Source organism: Mirounga angustirostris, unplaced genomic scaffold (genome assembly GCF_029215605.1).
Source record: "Mirounga angustirostris isolate CCGP_5_RB_7025 unplaced genomic scaffold, mMirAng1.0.hap1 SCAF_5, whole genome shotgun sequence".
NCBI lineage: Eukaryota > Metazoa > Chordata > Mammalia > Carnivora > Phocidae > Mirounga > Mirounga angustirostris.
This window is the reverse complement of record NW_026991713.1, coordinates 151,044,423-151,060,692: the sequence shown is the minus strand read 5'-3', so window position 1 is coordinate 151,060,692 and position 16,270 is coordinate 151,044,423. Positions and strand designations below refer to the sequence as shown.

The window sequence follows — 16,270 nt, the reverse complement described above, 5'->3', positions numbered from 1 at the left end:
TGGCGGAGAACGGAGAATCTAGAAACAGACCCTCACATACACAGCCTCTTGAGTTATCACAAAGATAGCACTGTAGTGCAGTAGGAAAAGGGTGGTCCTTACGATAAATGGCACTGGGCCACACTGGGTATTCATACAGAACAAGATAGGACCCTTGACTGACCCCTACCTCACACCATCTCAAAAACCTAAATGTGAATTATGAAAACAGCAAAGCTTTTAGAAAGCTTAGGATAGTATCTTCATGTCCTTTGGGTAGGCAAAGATTTCTTAAGCAGGACACAAAATGCACCAAGAGGGACACCTTTTAAGAGTAAAAAGTCAGGCCACAGGAGAAGATATTTGTAATACGTATTTCTGACAAGGCCTCCTATCTAGAATATACAAAAAAGTCTTAAAATCAGTAGGAAAAAGACAAAACCCAGTGGGAAAATGGGAAGATCTTGAACAAGCATATCATAAGAAAGTATATCTGGATGGTCAATAAATCTGTGAACAAGGGCTTAGCCTCAATATATACGAGGAAAATGAAGAAAAGGCACAACAAAATAGCACTGCCTACCCAGCAGAGTACTGTATAATGACTAAGACTGTGGATACCAAGTACCCGGAACATCCCAAGCTCTCAATCACGGCTGGTGGAAGTGTGAATTGGCACGACCACTTTGGAGAACTGTTGTATGCTATCTACTAAAGAAAAACCTACGCCTATCTTTTGACCCAATGGCACTCCTAGAAGGACACCTGACAAAGACAGACATACACGAACCAAGAGACACCAGGGGAGAATGTTTATTATGGCATTATTCATACTAGCCCCAACTGGAAACAACCTAACTGTCCACCGAGAGGATGATGGGTGGGATCAATGATAGAACACTAGACAGAATAAAAATTAACTGCTGCTTTCTGCACCAGTGAAGATGAGGCTCACAAACACAACGTTGAGCAAAAGCAGCCAAACACGTATGTGTACTCTAGGACTGCATTTACGTAATGTTCAGAAACAGGCAAGACTAATCTATGGGATTCAAGTCAGGTAGCCACCGAGAGGGGACGCAAGGGGGCCTCTTGGGCATACTGATGATGTTCTATTTCTTGATTTAGGTGTTTACTTGGCCTCAATTTTCAGTTATGATTTATGGGCTTCTCTATAACCTATACTTCATTTAAAAAGGTTATTAAAGAAATGCTGGTGAAGCTGTTGTACTTCAGTACTCATTTTCCTAAACTACTTTCCATATCAAAACCAGGTCCCCGGGGCGCCTGGGTGGCTCAGATGGTTAAGCGTCTGCCTTCGGCTCAGGTCATGATCCCAGGATCCTGGGATCGAGCCCCACATCGGGCTCCTGGCTCAGTGGGGAGCCTGCTTCTCCCTCTGCCTCTCTCCCTGCTCATTCTCTCTCTCTCTCTCCCCCTATCTCTGTGTCTCAAATGAATAAATACAATCTTTAAACAACAACAACAACAACAACAACAACAACAACAACAACAAAAACCAAAAAAAACCCCCAGGTCCCCATCTGGCTTCTTCCCCCTATGCTACTCTTGGCAACAATGGCATTTCTCTTCTGGGTGGTTGAGATCTATTCGAGAAAGGTCCACATGATGGTTGATACTGTGGAGCCAATTTCATTACAGCTCCAGGCCTTATTGTTATACAAGCCTTGGTGCTGAAGCAGAGAGACTCTGGATTCCATATGCTGAAAGAGGGAGAGGTCCCCAGTTAGATGAGCTTTGTCAAGTGAATTTTAGGAAGATTGTGTTTGAAGCCATTTCTGGCCCTGTCAACAGCTAACTCTTGACATCCTTTTTGGAGTCTCTTAAAATCTGCTTAAATTTTGTGGCAGTTAAATATTTTAAGTATTTCAGATGAGGTTTCTTGAAATTTGGATGGAATGACAAATGTTTTATGTATCATTTTTTTCCTTTCTAAAAATTCAGTTTTAAAATCTTCTATTAGAATTATGAAAACATTTAATGTAAATCAGAATTTCTCAACCTTATTTTCATTACTTTCCCTGCAAGGAGCTTTTTTAGGTTTTGTTTTTCCTGATCAACCTCCCAGTGAAATTTTAATACCACAGATGTACTGTACAATTACCTGTGTACTGTATGTCTGTGCTTTCTTAAATAAAAAGTACAAGATTCTTCCCGACCAACTTTTGCTCTCTTGTGAACAATATTATCTCCTTGAGAAGGCACGATGTAAATTAATTATTCTATTGGTACTGTCTTTTTGGCTGAGGTTCTATAATACCCTACTCGTTACTATGATTAACAGTTCAGTGTTTACTTCAACCTCTGAAATAACAAGAAGTTGATCGGGTTTCTCCCCAAATCGACAGAGAAAGGAAAGGTGGTGTGGGGGGGACCCTGCTGAATGAGATGACAGTGTAGACGAGGAACCCAAAGTTCAGACACACGAAGGGAACCTCCACCAGGGTGTGGCTACGCTGGGACCACAGCCCCGTCTCAAGGCTGCGGCTTTTCCCGAGGTACCAGAAGACTGTGTCATCAGGTAAAATCCCACTGGATGACTGCTATAAGACTTCCACATTGTTCCCTGTGCTGGAATTGTGGTGAAAAGAAACACTGTAACAGAAAACAACCGTTTCCACTTTCAAGACGTGGAAATTACACAGAAGTGATGTTCAGTCTTTGTGTGGTGAACGACTACAGAACAATGAGTGATCTTTCCTCCTCGTTCTTTTTGTGGGATGCTCTCCTTGGGTGGTGGGCTTGTTGCTGCAGTGGTGGGAATGTTTGGGGTGGGGGGGCTGCAGCCTTCGTGGAAAGACAAGGAACTGTGAGAGACCAGATCCTCAACACCCTCCGATGTACTCTTCCCATCTACAGACCAGCCCCACACAATTTCTTTCATTACAGAAAAGACTATTTCATCGATGGCGCAGCAAAACAATCCCTTTATGGGATTTTCAGGTTAACAGGTTTCCTTGCCTGGGAGTAGGGTCAGTCATTTCAGCTCTTCCTGGAGTTACTGAGGAGGAGGGTGCGTCACGTGCTCAGCACGCCGCTTGGTGCATCGTAAGGCACACGGAGATGGGGGCCAGGGTTCGAGCTCGCTTCCCTGGTGCCTGTTGCCAGAGGAGGGGTCAGGGGAGGACGCCTCCCTCAGGCCTGGACAAAGCTGTGAAGCAGCGGCCGTTTGCCTCTGATACTCTTCCAATTCTCTTTGGTCTTCCCTGGTTCCCTTCCAATGTCAACATCTCACTCAGGCCTGCCTGCTCTTAAAATACTAACAGGCTACACAAATTCTTTCTTCCTCTCTGCGCCCTGATGTTTTAGACTGAAGTACTTTACAGTAAGGTCTGAATGACTAATAGGTCTAATCTTCTTCGAGATATCAGGATCTTAAAAGAAAAAAGTGAACTGATAATCGTTAGCATATGAGGAGATGGTTCTTAACAGAGGAGCTTTTTAGTGGGTCTTACTCCTTTTCTACTCCTAGAAAATAGGACTCCCTATGGAGGAATGCTTAGCATACGTATAGACAACAAGAGTCAAGTTCCTACAGATCATAAACTGAGTGGCTTGATCTCCGAAAAAATTTTTTCTTCTAATGAAATTTTGCATCTTTTTTTTTAAGTTTCTTTCTGTGAGTTGAGTGTAAATATCCCTTTCTCCTGAAAGCTGAGGGAAATGAAAGATAGGTTTTTTGCATTTTTATCTTTGTTTCCCAGAAAATGCATACTGAGGATGGCTATCTAGAAATTTCTTTTAGCACATAATTAGAATTTGCAGTGGATGTCTTGCTACGGATTCAGTCTCGGAAGCTGGTGGAACTCACTTCCTTCTGTCCCTCCCAACTGGGCTCAGACTCTGGAAACGTGTTCCTTCTCCACAGTTGTTGGTCACCAAGACCTTTAGTTGTCTTTGAAACATCTCTCATCTGTTCCTTCCTTCCCGTTATCAACACCCTTTCATCTTCTCACATCTACTTTGTTGTGAAATTCCTGTTTTTCCTATTTCCAGACTCCCCTTCATGACCAGCATCAAACTGTTCTTTCTCGCGCTTTGATTCCACCATGACAGCCTTCTGAATCACCTGCCACATCAAGATTCAAGGCTGCCTGGCTGCAAGTTCCTCCAGACAGTGGCTCAACTCAGTTTTGTCTTCTCCTTTTTTATTCAGGCTATTTTTCTCATCATCCAATAACTAGGCACCGCCCACTCCTTCCTCTGTTCTTGCACCAAGATCATCCCCCTTGGCCTGAAAGGGCCCTTCCCTAGTTTCAGGCTCTTTCCCATGTAAATATCCCGCCTTTTTCATAAAGCTTTCCTCGACCACTCCGGCTTCTACACTCATCTGTCTTTTTTTTTTTTAACCGTTCATAACAGGTCTTACACTTTGTATGCCTTTACCATAGCATCTAATGCTACTTGGGTGAATAACAGGCCAATCTTTCCTGGGTGAGTTATTGTGAAAAGTCACCTCTAACTTGAAAGGTTCGGAACGGATTTCAGAGGACAGAAACTGGGCTGGCATGCAGGCTGCTCTCACGGGGACCAGGGCGAGCCACTGGCTGCTAAGCTCTGGTGACACGAGGCGCCAGTCAATCCCAACGGCCAACCTTTGGAAACGAGTGGTGCCCGTGAAAGGAGCGGGGTACAAGGCACTGTTGGCAGCGCGCGCGGCCCCTGCCCCGTACTTGAGTGGCGCCGGCAGGATGGTCTGGTAGTTGTAGTGCTGTTGTTGCTGGCTCAGGATCTGCAGCTGCAGGAAGAGCTGCTGCTGCTGAAGCAGCCGGGCGTAGTTGGAGTCCATCTGCGGCTCGTTCTTCTCCCCTTTCTGATCGGGGGGGATGTACTGGTGGTACTTCAGCTTCTTTACCCGGGGCTTGGGGTCTTTGCACTTCTTGCTGCGGTGTTTGTCGTTGGGATTCTTGGGATGGCTTTGCTGTTTTCGAGAAAAAGAGAAGAACGTTTTTAGACATGCTGTCACAGGCGGCCTGTTCCACTGTGTGCGCAAAGGACCGGAGAGAAAGACCTGAGGTGCGCCTCAGCAGCCGGGGTGGCCGCCTGGGAAAGCGAGAGACTAAATACGTACCCAGAGCGAGGAAAACGTGTGTACACTTCCCCTGACCAAGAAATCTGGCCCCTAAGAACTTACCTTCTCCTGCTGCCTTGTTCCCTTAGAGTAAGGGAAGGATATGCAGCTCGGCATTATCTATTCACGTTCAACAGTTACTCTGGGTGTCTCGTGTAGACACACTTTGAAGGGCTTACACATAGTATCTCCTAGTGAAAAGAGGCTGCGTGCTCAAGATACAAATGGGAGAAGTTGTGAAGGATACTTCACTATAACTGTGTACTATTTTATAGTCATTAAAAACATATTCTTTAGAGGATATGTACAAACAGAAAAATGCTTCTTATGGAATAGAGCAGACTATAAAGTTATGTATTTCTTTTTTTAAAAAAAAATTTTTTTAAGGGGGGAGGGGAGTGGCAGAGGGAGAGAGAGAGAGAGAATCTTAAGCAGGCTCCATGCAGGGCTCAATCTCATGACCCTGGGATCATGACCTGAGCCAAAGTCAAGAGTCGGACACTTAACCAACTGAGCTACCCAGGTGCCCCTCAAGTTATGTATTTCTAAGGAAAATACACATAAAATACTGCAGTCTCACAGTTTAATCAATTCACCATCATCTGCTTATTGTGCTATCAATAACAGATTTTATTCCTGGTCTTTTCAAAGTGATTACAACAATGGATGGGGTCTCGGTTCCAGAGGTTGCACTCTGTTATGTAATGATAAAACCATGGACTTGGCCGATCAGGAAGGTGCCTACGGGAAAAGGGAGGGGGACAGGCACATACTAACCAGGGTTACCTTTCATTGGCACATTCTCTCATGAAGTGAGTGTGGGGAACAGCTTTCCTCACAGAAAAACCCCACGAGCTGCGGTCTGTTTCCTCTCCTAGCACAGTCCTAGGATCCCCGATCCAGCCTCTGAATCTCACATTCTTCACCAATGCCTCTTGCCCTAGAATCAAAGCCCTCCTTAAAGAGACGCTAGTGAAGAGGAGAAATCCAGAGGACAGGAGAGCTGAGAACTCAGCATCCTCAGGCACGGATGGGTCGGCATCCAAACTGTCTCTGCCATTTGTGGTACATGCTTGGAGGTGTGGGCAGAGCAGGAGAGCTGATGTTATTAGCTCAGCTGCCACGTGCCACACTCTGGAATTTCTGGCTCCAATACTAAGTGATGGAAGATGGTGAGATACACTGATTTGTGCCCCGAGGCCACAGACACTGGGTTGCACGGACACAGAGAGGCTGGAGTAGAAAGAGAGTCTTCTCTGCAGGAGGGGCGAGGACCATGAGAGCACCAGAGTGGGGAAGGAAGTGAGGAATCTGGGGAGGCAGAAAGAAGGCCTGCCTGCCCTTGGGGAGCCTGGATCCTTCCCAGCCTCGTTACTTCTTCCGGCCTCACTTCTGGAAGGTGCCGGGAGGGTTGGCTAGCTCTCCAGAGTCCTTTTTCAGTTCTGAAAGTTTGACATCAGTGTTCTGCTACATCTGGCAAAGCCATATCTGAAATGATGACACTATTCCTCTATCACCCCCCGCCCCTTTATCTAGCAGTTCTAAATACACTTAAAAAAAAAAAACCTTTAAAAGTATACTATATGTTACGGATTTTGATCTTCCTTGGGGCTTGTTCTAACTGGATTATTTGCACCCAGTAAAATGTAGGGAACGGTGCCACCAATCTGCAGCTTATCTGGAGAACAAACCAAGCTTCGACAGGCCAGATCTGCTAAATCAAAAAACGGAGCCGCTTGTCTAAAGCCTTTAACCTGTTGTAATATATCTGGAACAGTGCTGAGCCTGACCTTGTGTATAAAGTCCAAAATTATGTTACCATTAAAGACATCTGTTTGTGAGGCTCCTGACTCCCCAGCGTTGTGCTACAGCGGCCCCATCTCACTCCACTCCCAGTGTTTCTTTCATCTTGGCAGCCTGGATGGTGGCAGAATTGGGAACTGCTGATAAAATGTATCCTAAAGCCTTTCTGCAGGGTTCCGGGAGTTTCATGGAGACCAAAGTTTGTGCGGTTCTTCTGTGACTAGAGAACAACAGGGCATTTGTTGAAGGTGGTAGTTTCCAAGACTGGGGCGTGATCTAGCAAGTCTGCCTGTGGTTTTGGTTTCAAGGCTTCAGACTGAAAGCCAGGCTGGGCAATGTAGACTTGTGCCTTTGTGTCGGTAAAGACCTCAAACCAGCGTGTGTGCAGGGAACCCACCTTTACCAGCGCTGGCACAGGCTTTGCTGAGGACACAGTGTTCGTGGGGATGACAGGAGCTGTGGACCTGGTGGGGGGCTGATCCGTAGTAGGAGTTTTCAAGAATTCAGGAACTGCTGGGGACACTGAAGTAAACTGGTGGAAAAGGCAGAAAGGGAACAAGTAGGTGAACTCAATGACATAAAATTAGAAAAACCAGAATTAGAAGGGAATGACCTCATTTTTTTTTTTTTTTTAAGTCTACTAGAAAAGAAACAAAAGAAAAATATACTATGATGTCTGAGACCCAGATGGTGGAATAACATGCTTTACCTCCATGGAGCCAATTAGTTAGTCTTTGCCCCAACAGCAATGAAAAGCTAAAGCTAAATAAGGCTCGATTGACTCCACCCTAGTAGTGTTTTCTCAGAAATATGGTCAGAACCGCCCTGTTTTGGCAGAAGAAAAGTCCCAAGGCTCTGTAAAAATGATCAAAACAATATATGACACTCGTAAGGTTCTCTTGCTGTATAGATCACAGTAATAATCCTGGTGAATTCAAATGTGATCATTAGTCTTTGTTACAGGGTCTGATCAATCCTCTCCTGCATACCCTGGATCCAGGGCCTGGCAGCATGTGGGTAAGAAAGTTCCCATTCCTTGGAGGCCCACTCCACGTACGGGTCCTTAACTGTGCTTTATAGCTTATGTCCCCGTGTCCAAGCCTGACTGGTACTCTCCTTAGCCATGTCCACCCCCCCCATTTCCTGCAAGAGGAGGGCACCTGCTGAATGTATTCCGGTAATATCGACTTGTTTCACTGATGGCGACCCTCACACCTAAAGCAAGAAGCTAGTTTGTTACCAAGGCCAAATAAGCAACCCCGAAACCTCAATTTGGAGTCACGTATTAACAAAGGAAGCAACCTACGGAAGGCCTTGATAGCTTTTATCAACAACCTAACAACCCATTTCCACTAACAATCTACTTTAAGTAGATTTTAAGTATTCACTTACCGGAAAGAGATCTTCCTATTATAACGGATCAGTTCAATGTTGCGCAGTGATTCCCACATGGACTTTACTATTACCAGACTTGTTTTAAGGAAACTTTATCCCTTCTTCCTCTATCCCTTCCACTCCCCCACGTAACTCTCGAATTCATTACAAGAATCAAAGTCAGTTCTTTTGCTGATGTATTTGGGTTTAAGAATAGCACACTGTATTTTTCCTCCTTAAAATAAATGACCTGAGAACTCAGACGCTATTTAGCAGCAAGAAATATGAAGCTTGGCAGATACTAGTTACTCAATAAATATTTGTGTAATGGGTGAATGGAAATTCCTTGTGGCTTTACTCATGCGGGGTGAGACTCTCAAGGCCAGCTGGGACTGTGAGTATGTGTGTGGGTGTGCAGTGAACTGTGCTCACCCATGTGGGCTCTTTCCCCGAGCTCGCTTTTCCTTTTTGCCACTGATTTCAGCTTTTAAGTAATTATAAACTAACAGTGTTGACAATAAAAAGACTTGACTTTTTAAAGATGGCTACACAGTAGCCCCCTCAGCCATGGTTTATCGTACTTTCAGGGACCCATGAGCATCTGCGGTCCTGAAGCAGATGACCCTCCTCTGACATACGGTCACAAGATCAACAGCAGCTTAAGGCTACGTCACATGCCTATGTCGTTCACCTCACTTCATCTCATCACGTAGGCACTGTATCCTCTCTGTCATCACAAGACAAAGTAGGGCGAGTATAGTATGGTAAACATATTTTGAGAGTGAAAGACCACATTCACATAACTTTTATTCCACTATATTGTTAGAACTGCCCTATTTTGTTATTATAGTTGTTAATCTCTTACTGTGCCTAATTTATAAAGAGAACTTTACAGTGGTCGGTACATACAGGAAAAAAACCGTTTACACAGTGCTGGGTACTATCTGTGGTTTCAGGCATCCCCTGGGGGTCTGGAAATGCATCCCCTGTGGATAAGGGGAGACTACTGTACTCAATTTCATTCAGACACATGAAAGAAAGGGCCTTATCCAAGAGTCTTGACACCTGTGTTCCAGGCTGACTTCTGCCCCCAAAAGGCCCAGAGCCAGCCGCCTGAAGTGGAAGGTCAAGGCCAGCTAATCACTGCTTTAAAGGATGTGGTTTTATTTGTTTCTCTTACACTTTGCACATTTTCTGGAAGTGAGGATATTTATCTCCGGGTCAATTTTCACACAGGGAAAAACATTCCTTGGCTGTTAAATAACTGGCATATGAAGAAGAACCACATATTTGAATATATATATTTATATCTATGAGAAATAAATATATATATAGATCTTTCCTTGCAGATAAATTCTACTAACCTGGCAAGCTATTTTACCAGTCCAGCCCCCACTGACTGATATGATAGCAATGATGCATTTGCGAGCAGTCAGTGTTAATAATCTGAAAAATAATCCAGAAGTATGAATGTGGTATTAATTATAATATGTATGAAAATGATTCTCCTGTATTTCTAGACCTTGCCTAGGTGACCTCAGCCTTGATTACTGATACTCTCATCTTATTAGATCTTTTGGTATTTCAGTGTGACTTTGCTACCCAGAAAACCACAGACCCCAGTGAAACACAAGAATAACCCCACTGAGATACAGTGATTATTAATATTACCTACTCTGAAGATAAATTCTGGTTAAAAAGGGAGAAATGTCTAAACACTTCTTTACATTTTGCCAGTCTTTTTTATGTGCTTTAGAAACGACCCCTCAAACCACCTTACATTCTACCTAGATGTGAGGGTCCTGGTGGCTAGAGTTACAAAAAAAAAAAAATCTAAATATCAGTACTTCTGAAAGGATAGTATTCCAAAAAGGATGAAAAGAATATCCAAGCCATAAAGGATATTACACTTATTTTATTCCACAGTAAAGTGAGCAATATGTTAAAATCTTAAAAGAATGCTTTAAAAATGTTTAAATTTCCACTGAGACCTAAGTTCACCTTTTGTACTTTAAAAATTTCATCTCAAAATGACTCAGAATCTTTTCTCCAAGAAAACAAAAAAGCTGCAAATTTTGTTTTGTTTTATTGAATCTTGACCGCTGTTCCCAAGCTACAGGTCTCATGACCTCCAATTCTTCAACTGTCATCACGACACCATGACAAGAAATGTCAGAAAGACATTGCTGTCTAATGATGAATATTTAGGCTGTAAATAAAACTGAAGAAGAAAGCACTTTGAACCTTAAAGACTGACTGTTCTCTTCTTAGAAATTGTTAAGGGAAAATTCTGCTACAAAGACAAAAATAAGTCAGAGTAAACGTTTAAGCTGATTAAAATTTTATAATGTATCAGGTGTCTACATCCATTCCTTCCGTAAAGATAATACACTTGTCAGGGACCAATCACTGTTCTCTGGTAAGTTCCTTTTTAATTAGATTTCTTTATGTGATCTAGAGGGCAGAAATTAGATATTTAAAAACAAAGCTTTTTTTGGTACTGTAGATTTTAAATCTAAAATAAATGTGTTTTTAATTTAGGATGCAGCAGAGATCTTAATTAAGATGGGAATATGCAAATAAGAAATTCACAATGTAATTATTCTTTAAATATTGTTTCCATATTCCAATTCCCAGACAAATAAAATGGATACTAGTATGAATGAGCTGAATACAAATCAAAAACACATGCTTTGTATATTTAATAAATGGATCTTTTATGTAAATTCTAGTTTTGTTAAAATCTATCACTTAGCATTGACCACTCTGTTTATGTAATGCACAGTTAAAAGTTTAGGCATTTCATTTTTAGTACAAGTAGCTGGACATTAATCTTTTGGCACAACATCTGGTGGACATTTAGCTGGTACTTGATGACCTGATTAGTAGTGAGGATTTGCATGTGTCCCTCATTTAAAAAATCTATTATTTAAAAAAATTGTGGTAAAATATATTTAACATAAAAGTTACCATTTAAACCATTTCAAAGCGTGTAATTCTATGCATTACGCACATTCCCATTGTGCTCTGTCACTAACATCCGTCTCGAAAACTTTTTCATCTTCCCAAACTGAAACTCTCTATCTGTTAAACAACAGTTCCCCATCCTGGCCTCCCAGCAGCCCCTGGCAACTACTATGTACGAGCTGACTGTATGAGTGTGACAAGTCTGGGAAGCTCATAATAGTGGAATCACACAACATTTTTCCTTTTGTGTCTGGCTTATTTCACTTAGCGTAATGTCCTCAAGGTGCATCCATGTTGTAGTGTGGGTCAGAATCTCCTTTTTTAAGGCTGAATAATATTCTATCATATGGATGTACCACGTTTTGTTTAGCCATTCATTTGTCAGTGGACACAGGGCTGCTTCTACCTTCGGCTTTGTGCATAATGGTGCTCTGAACACGGCCGTACAAATACCTGCTCCAGTCCCTGCTTTTAAAGCTTGAAGGCGTGTACCCAGAAGGGGAATTTCTGATCACATGATAATTCTAGTTTTAGCTCTTTGAGAGAAGCACCATACCATTCGCTATAGTGATTGCACCATTTCACAATCCTACCAAGAGGGTAGAAGGATTCCAATTTCTTCACATCCTTACCAACGCTTGTTAATTTTGTTCTTGGTTAGTAGCCATTCTAATGGTGTGAGGTGCTATCTCACTGTGGTTTTGATTTGCATTTCTCTAGTGACTCGTGCTGTTAAGCATCTTTTCATGTGGTTACTGGCCATTTGTTTATCTTCTTTCTTGCTTGCTTAATTTTTAAGGGGGGAGGGGCAGAGGGAGAGAGAGAGAATCTTAAGCAGGCTCCACACTCAGCGTGAAGCCCAATGCAGGCCTCCATCACACGACCCTGAGATCATGACCTGAGCCAAAATCAAGAGTCAGACCCCTAACTGACTGAGCCACCCAGGCACCCCTTGTTAACCTTTTTTTTTTTTTTTAAAGATTTTGTTTATTTGAGAGAGACAGAGAGGGTGAGAGAGAGGGAGAATGAGCACGAGTGAGGGGGAGGGGTAGAGGGAGAGAGAAAAGCAGACTCGCTGCTGAGCAGGGAGCCTGACGTGGGGCTCGATTCCAGGAACCTGGGACCATGACGTGAGCCAAAGGCAGATGATTAACCGGCTGAGCCACCCAGGTGCCCCTGTCTTCTTTTGAGAAATGTCTATTCTAGTCCTTTACCCATTTTTAAATCAGGTTAGTTATTTTTCTGTTGGGGGAGTTGTGTATATATTCTAGGTATTAACCCCTTATCCGATACATGATTTGCAGATATTTCCTCCCATTCCATGGGCTGCTTTTCACTCTGTTGATAGCGCCCTTTGATGCATAGAAGTTTTTCATTTTGATGAAGCCTAATTATTTTTTTCTTTTGTTGCCTTGGTGTCATATCCAAGAAATCATCACTAAATCCAGCGTCATAAAGCTTTCCCCTGTGTCTTCTTCTAAGAGTTGTATAGTTCTAGTTCTTATGTTTAGGTCTCAGTCAAAGTGACTATTAGGGGCCAGAATGTGGAAGCAAAGTAAGTATTAGAATTACCATTATTCATTTTTGGTAACTGAGTTATGGTACTTGAGTAGACTGTATAGTTGAGGAAATAATGTTATGTATGTATTTGTGAAAGAATACAAATAACAGTTGTCATGATGAGTAACAAGAGGATGACACAGGATGCTATGCTGGAAAAGGGTCTTGGGAAGAATCTCAAACTATTGGCTTAATAAGAACAAAGTCGGGCGCCTGGGTGGCTCAGTTGGTTAAGCGACTGCCTTCGGCTCAGGTCATGATCCTGGAGTCCCTGGATCGAGTCCCGCATCGGGCTCCCTGCTCGGCAGGGAGTCTGCTTCTCCCTCTGACCCTCCCCCCTCTCATGTGCTTGCTCTCTCTCATTCTCTCTGTCTCAAATAAATAAATAAAATCTTTAAAAAAAAAAAAAAAGAACAAAGTCATTAGTTCAAACCCTGTGCAGGCCAGAGAGATGCTCTCTCGATGACATCTGCCCCGGGAACACACGTGAAGTAAGTAGCTCAGTGCCAGGCCCAAAGAAGTGCTCAGCACATGTTGGTCAGCATTTTTTTATCCCTCATCTCAGTTACAGTCAATAATTCTCGATTTATTTATAAATAAACAGGAAAGGCCTATTCTGTTGAATGTACACTTTAGGCACTTTCCTTCTGGTCCGGGAGAATGGAGTCAGGAACTAGGATGGAACATGACTTCATGGTTAATGCTGGAAACCAGCTCAAACTCGAAGCATTACCAGCTACAGTGTCCTCTTGGTATATAATTATAGGAAGCAAGATTGACTGGGGTCGTCCCCACAGCAGAGACTGTGAAAATGAACACAGATTCTGTCGGGTCACACTTATAAGTAAGCGTGTGAGGGCTTAACATAAATGATTAATTAAATGGCCTAAGAAACCGCAGAGAGGAAAAACAGTCTTCGGATTAAAAGCACCAGTGAAACAGCTGCTGGTGCCCACACGTGGCTAGCTGTTCGTAATTTTCTGCAGCTTTCCATTGTTCAAGAATTGCTTAGGCATAAAATAAACTGAGCTCCAATATGTGATGTGTGTTCCATTAATGTTCTGGCAAATTCCTTTCCAGCTGTACTTTGATCAGAATTGAAAAGAAAAAAGTCCAAGGAATGGCAGTGCTGGTCTCTTACAGACCACACAGAAATACATTTTTCAAAGAAGGATTTTTTTTGGGGGGGGGTAAAATGTATGTTTTGAAGAAAGGACATAGTAGTGTATTATACTGTCCACAGTGTGAAATCATTAGCATTTCAGCACTGGGACTGAAAGAGAAGAGCCTGGAAAATATGTTCTTTACCTAGATATTATGTGTTAATTTTTTTTTTTTTGGGGGGGTAGGGAATATATCTTTTATTTAAATACTTTCCTATAGGACTCAATCCTCTGGTATTTATCTGTGTGTTCTGAAAAAGAATTCAGGAGCCAATATGTCACAACACATTTTGGAAATAAAGCAAGCCAGAAAGGTATCTTGAGCCTAATTTTCTCTTAATTATCTGTAAATATAACTTATTTATTTTCTATTTATTTTTTAAATATTTTACTTATTTGTCAGAGACAGAGGGAGAGAGAGTGTGCACACGAGCAGGGGGAAGGGCAGAGGCAGAGGGAGAAGCAGGCTCCCAGATGAGGGACTTGATCCCAGGACCAGATCATGACCTGAGCCCAAGGCAGACACTTAACCGACTGAGCCACCCAGGTGTCCCTGTAAAAATAACTTTTAAAGAACCAAAAAGAAATTCCCTGCACAGGCCTTGAACTTTCTATTAGGCCAAATATTAAAAAAAAAAAAAAAAAAAAAAAAAACTGAACAGGGAAATTAGAAAAATGTGTTTAAGCCCTGGAATTAAATGTGCAGCATGAAATGAAAAAGCTTGGTTCAGGCAAACAAGAAGCAAAGGGAAATTTATGACAGTCACTCCAAGTGTGATCTGTGGACCTCTATTAGCTGCCTGCAGTGGAAATTTGATGCTACCCCACTCCTTTTTTTTTTTTTTTTAAGTAATCTCTGCACCCAGCTTGGGGCTCAAACTCACAACCCCGAGATCAAGAGTCGCATGCTCTATGGCTGAGCCAGCCACGCACCTTGCTACCCCACCATCTCATTGTACTCTGCACGAAGATTAGCCCAAAATACGTTGGAAATTAAACACACTACATAAAACACAAACACATACTAGTCTTTCGCTACAGGCAATTTGAGGACCACTGGTCCACAGTAACTAAATTCACCATTATACTCTTACAGTGAATTTCATTTTAAAGACTGAAAATTAAGAATCTCAAAGAATACCCCAAATATAAGACGTTTATGTTGTTCTTTTGTTATCTTGTCTTTATGTGGGCTATTTCAATAACAGTGAGGAGAGGACTTTTGGGGGGAGGTGTCCAATGATAATACTAAAGCAGGAAAAAAGAAATTGCAGAGATAATCTCCTAGGGTTTTTCATTCATTAAAGCAATAAGCACTTGCTGTATGCTGGACCCTGCGTGTTCAGGATGAGGTCACTGAGATAAAATGAGGGGACATCCCGGCCCTTTGGAAACTTGATGTCTGATGAAAAGCAGTGTTCTCAGCCATTTTCCTGTACTTGAACTACAAATGTGAAAGTAATTATATTTAGGGAAATAAATACATTTTATATATACGAAGTGAGATGCCTGGACAAATTCACTAAACAAACACTAGATAACAGTGAAAATAATTAAAGTACAAATGTGCCCAAACTCTATCACTCCTAGATGCACCAAAATCCCTAAGACTTTACAGGCATCACAAAATTTGCCTGTGCAGTTGATTACAAGACCAAAACCAAAAACCTACAACTTACCTATAATCCTCCTCAAGGATCCTCTTTCTTCTACATCAATACAGCACAGTTAATGGGGAGGTGCTTCTTTAATTGCATGAATAAAAGTGTAATCATGAGAATCTCTGTCAGATTCCTTACTTAAAAATACTAACACACTTAGTACAAGGGAATTTTATGAAGGACACACAATTCAAGAAGGTCTCAAGGTATATGGGGCAGACATTACGCCCCAGGTAAAGTGGAGGCAAGCCAGCTTAGCTAGGTTCTGGGTTCTTTTCCTTGACTGTGTGAGTGGGCAGCGTACCACCCTCCGAAGTGGGTCTTTTGCTGTAGGCCTTGCTGACCCGAGACAGAAAGCAGACTGTCCGTGGCCTGCACGTGGTCGGCGGAACCTGGGCTCTAGCAACAGCACTGTTATAAAAATCGGCGTTTCAGTTCCGGAATGACCCAGGGCTTAGTGCGCCTTGCACTCTGGCAATACACAGACCACATTTATCCTTCAAGAAACACTGCTACTCCTTTTCTCCTTCAAGGACTTTGGGAATGTCAGCCCACTGGGTGGGACTCCGTCTGGTTAAAGCTTCTCACTCACAAACTTAGCTGGAGACCAAGTTTCAAGAGCAAAGTAAAAAACCTAATACGAGCGATGCAGGGAGAGGGAAAATGCCAGT

The 16,270-nt window shown here is 42.5% G+C and overlaps 1 protein-coding gene across 7 annotated transcripts in view; it reads right to left on the bottom strand.

Annotated features, from left to right (window-relative positions):
- The window catches only part of MRTFB (myocardin related transcription factor B), a 193,569-nt gene that overhangs the window by 30,947 nt on the left and 146,352 nt on the right, over window positions 1-16,270 (bottom strand). For 4 of the 7 annotated variants that reach the window (XM_064592569.1, XM_064592572.1, XM_064592570.1 and 1 more), the window contains 2 exons: window positions 7,272-7,406; window positions 4,596-4,921 (listed from right to left, as the gene is read on the bottom strand). In XM_064592569.1, coding sequence (XP_064448639.1) covers window positions 4,596-4,921; window positions 7,272-7,406 — 461 coding nt within the window. The remainder of the gene's footprint in view (window positions 1-4,595; window positions 4,922-7,271; window positions 7,407-16,270) is intronic. The other 3 variants (XM_045875001.3, XM_045875007.3, XM_045875006.3) reach the window with 1 other exon arrangement.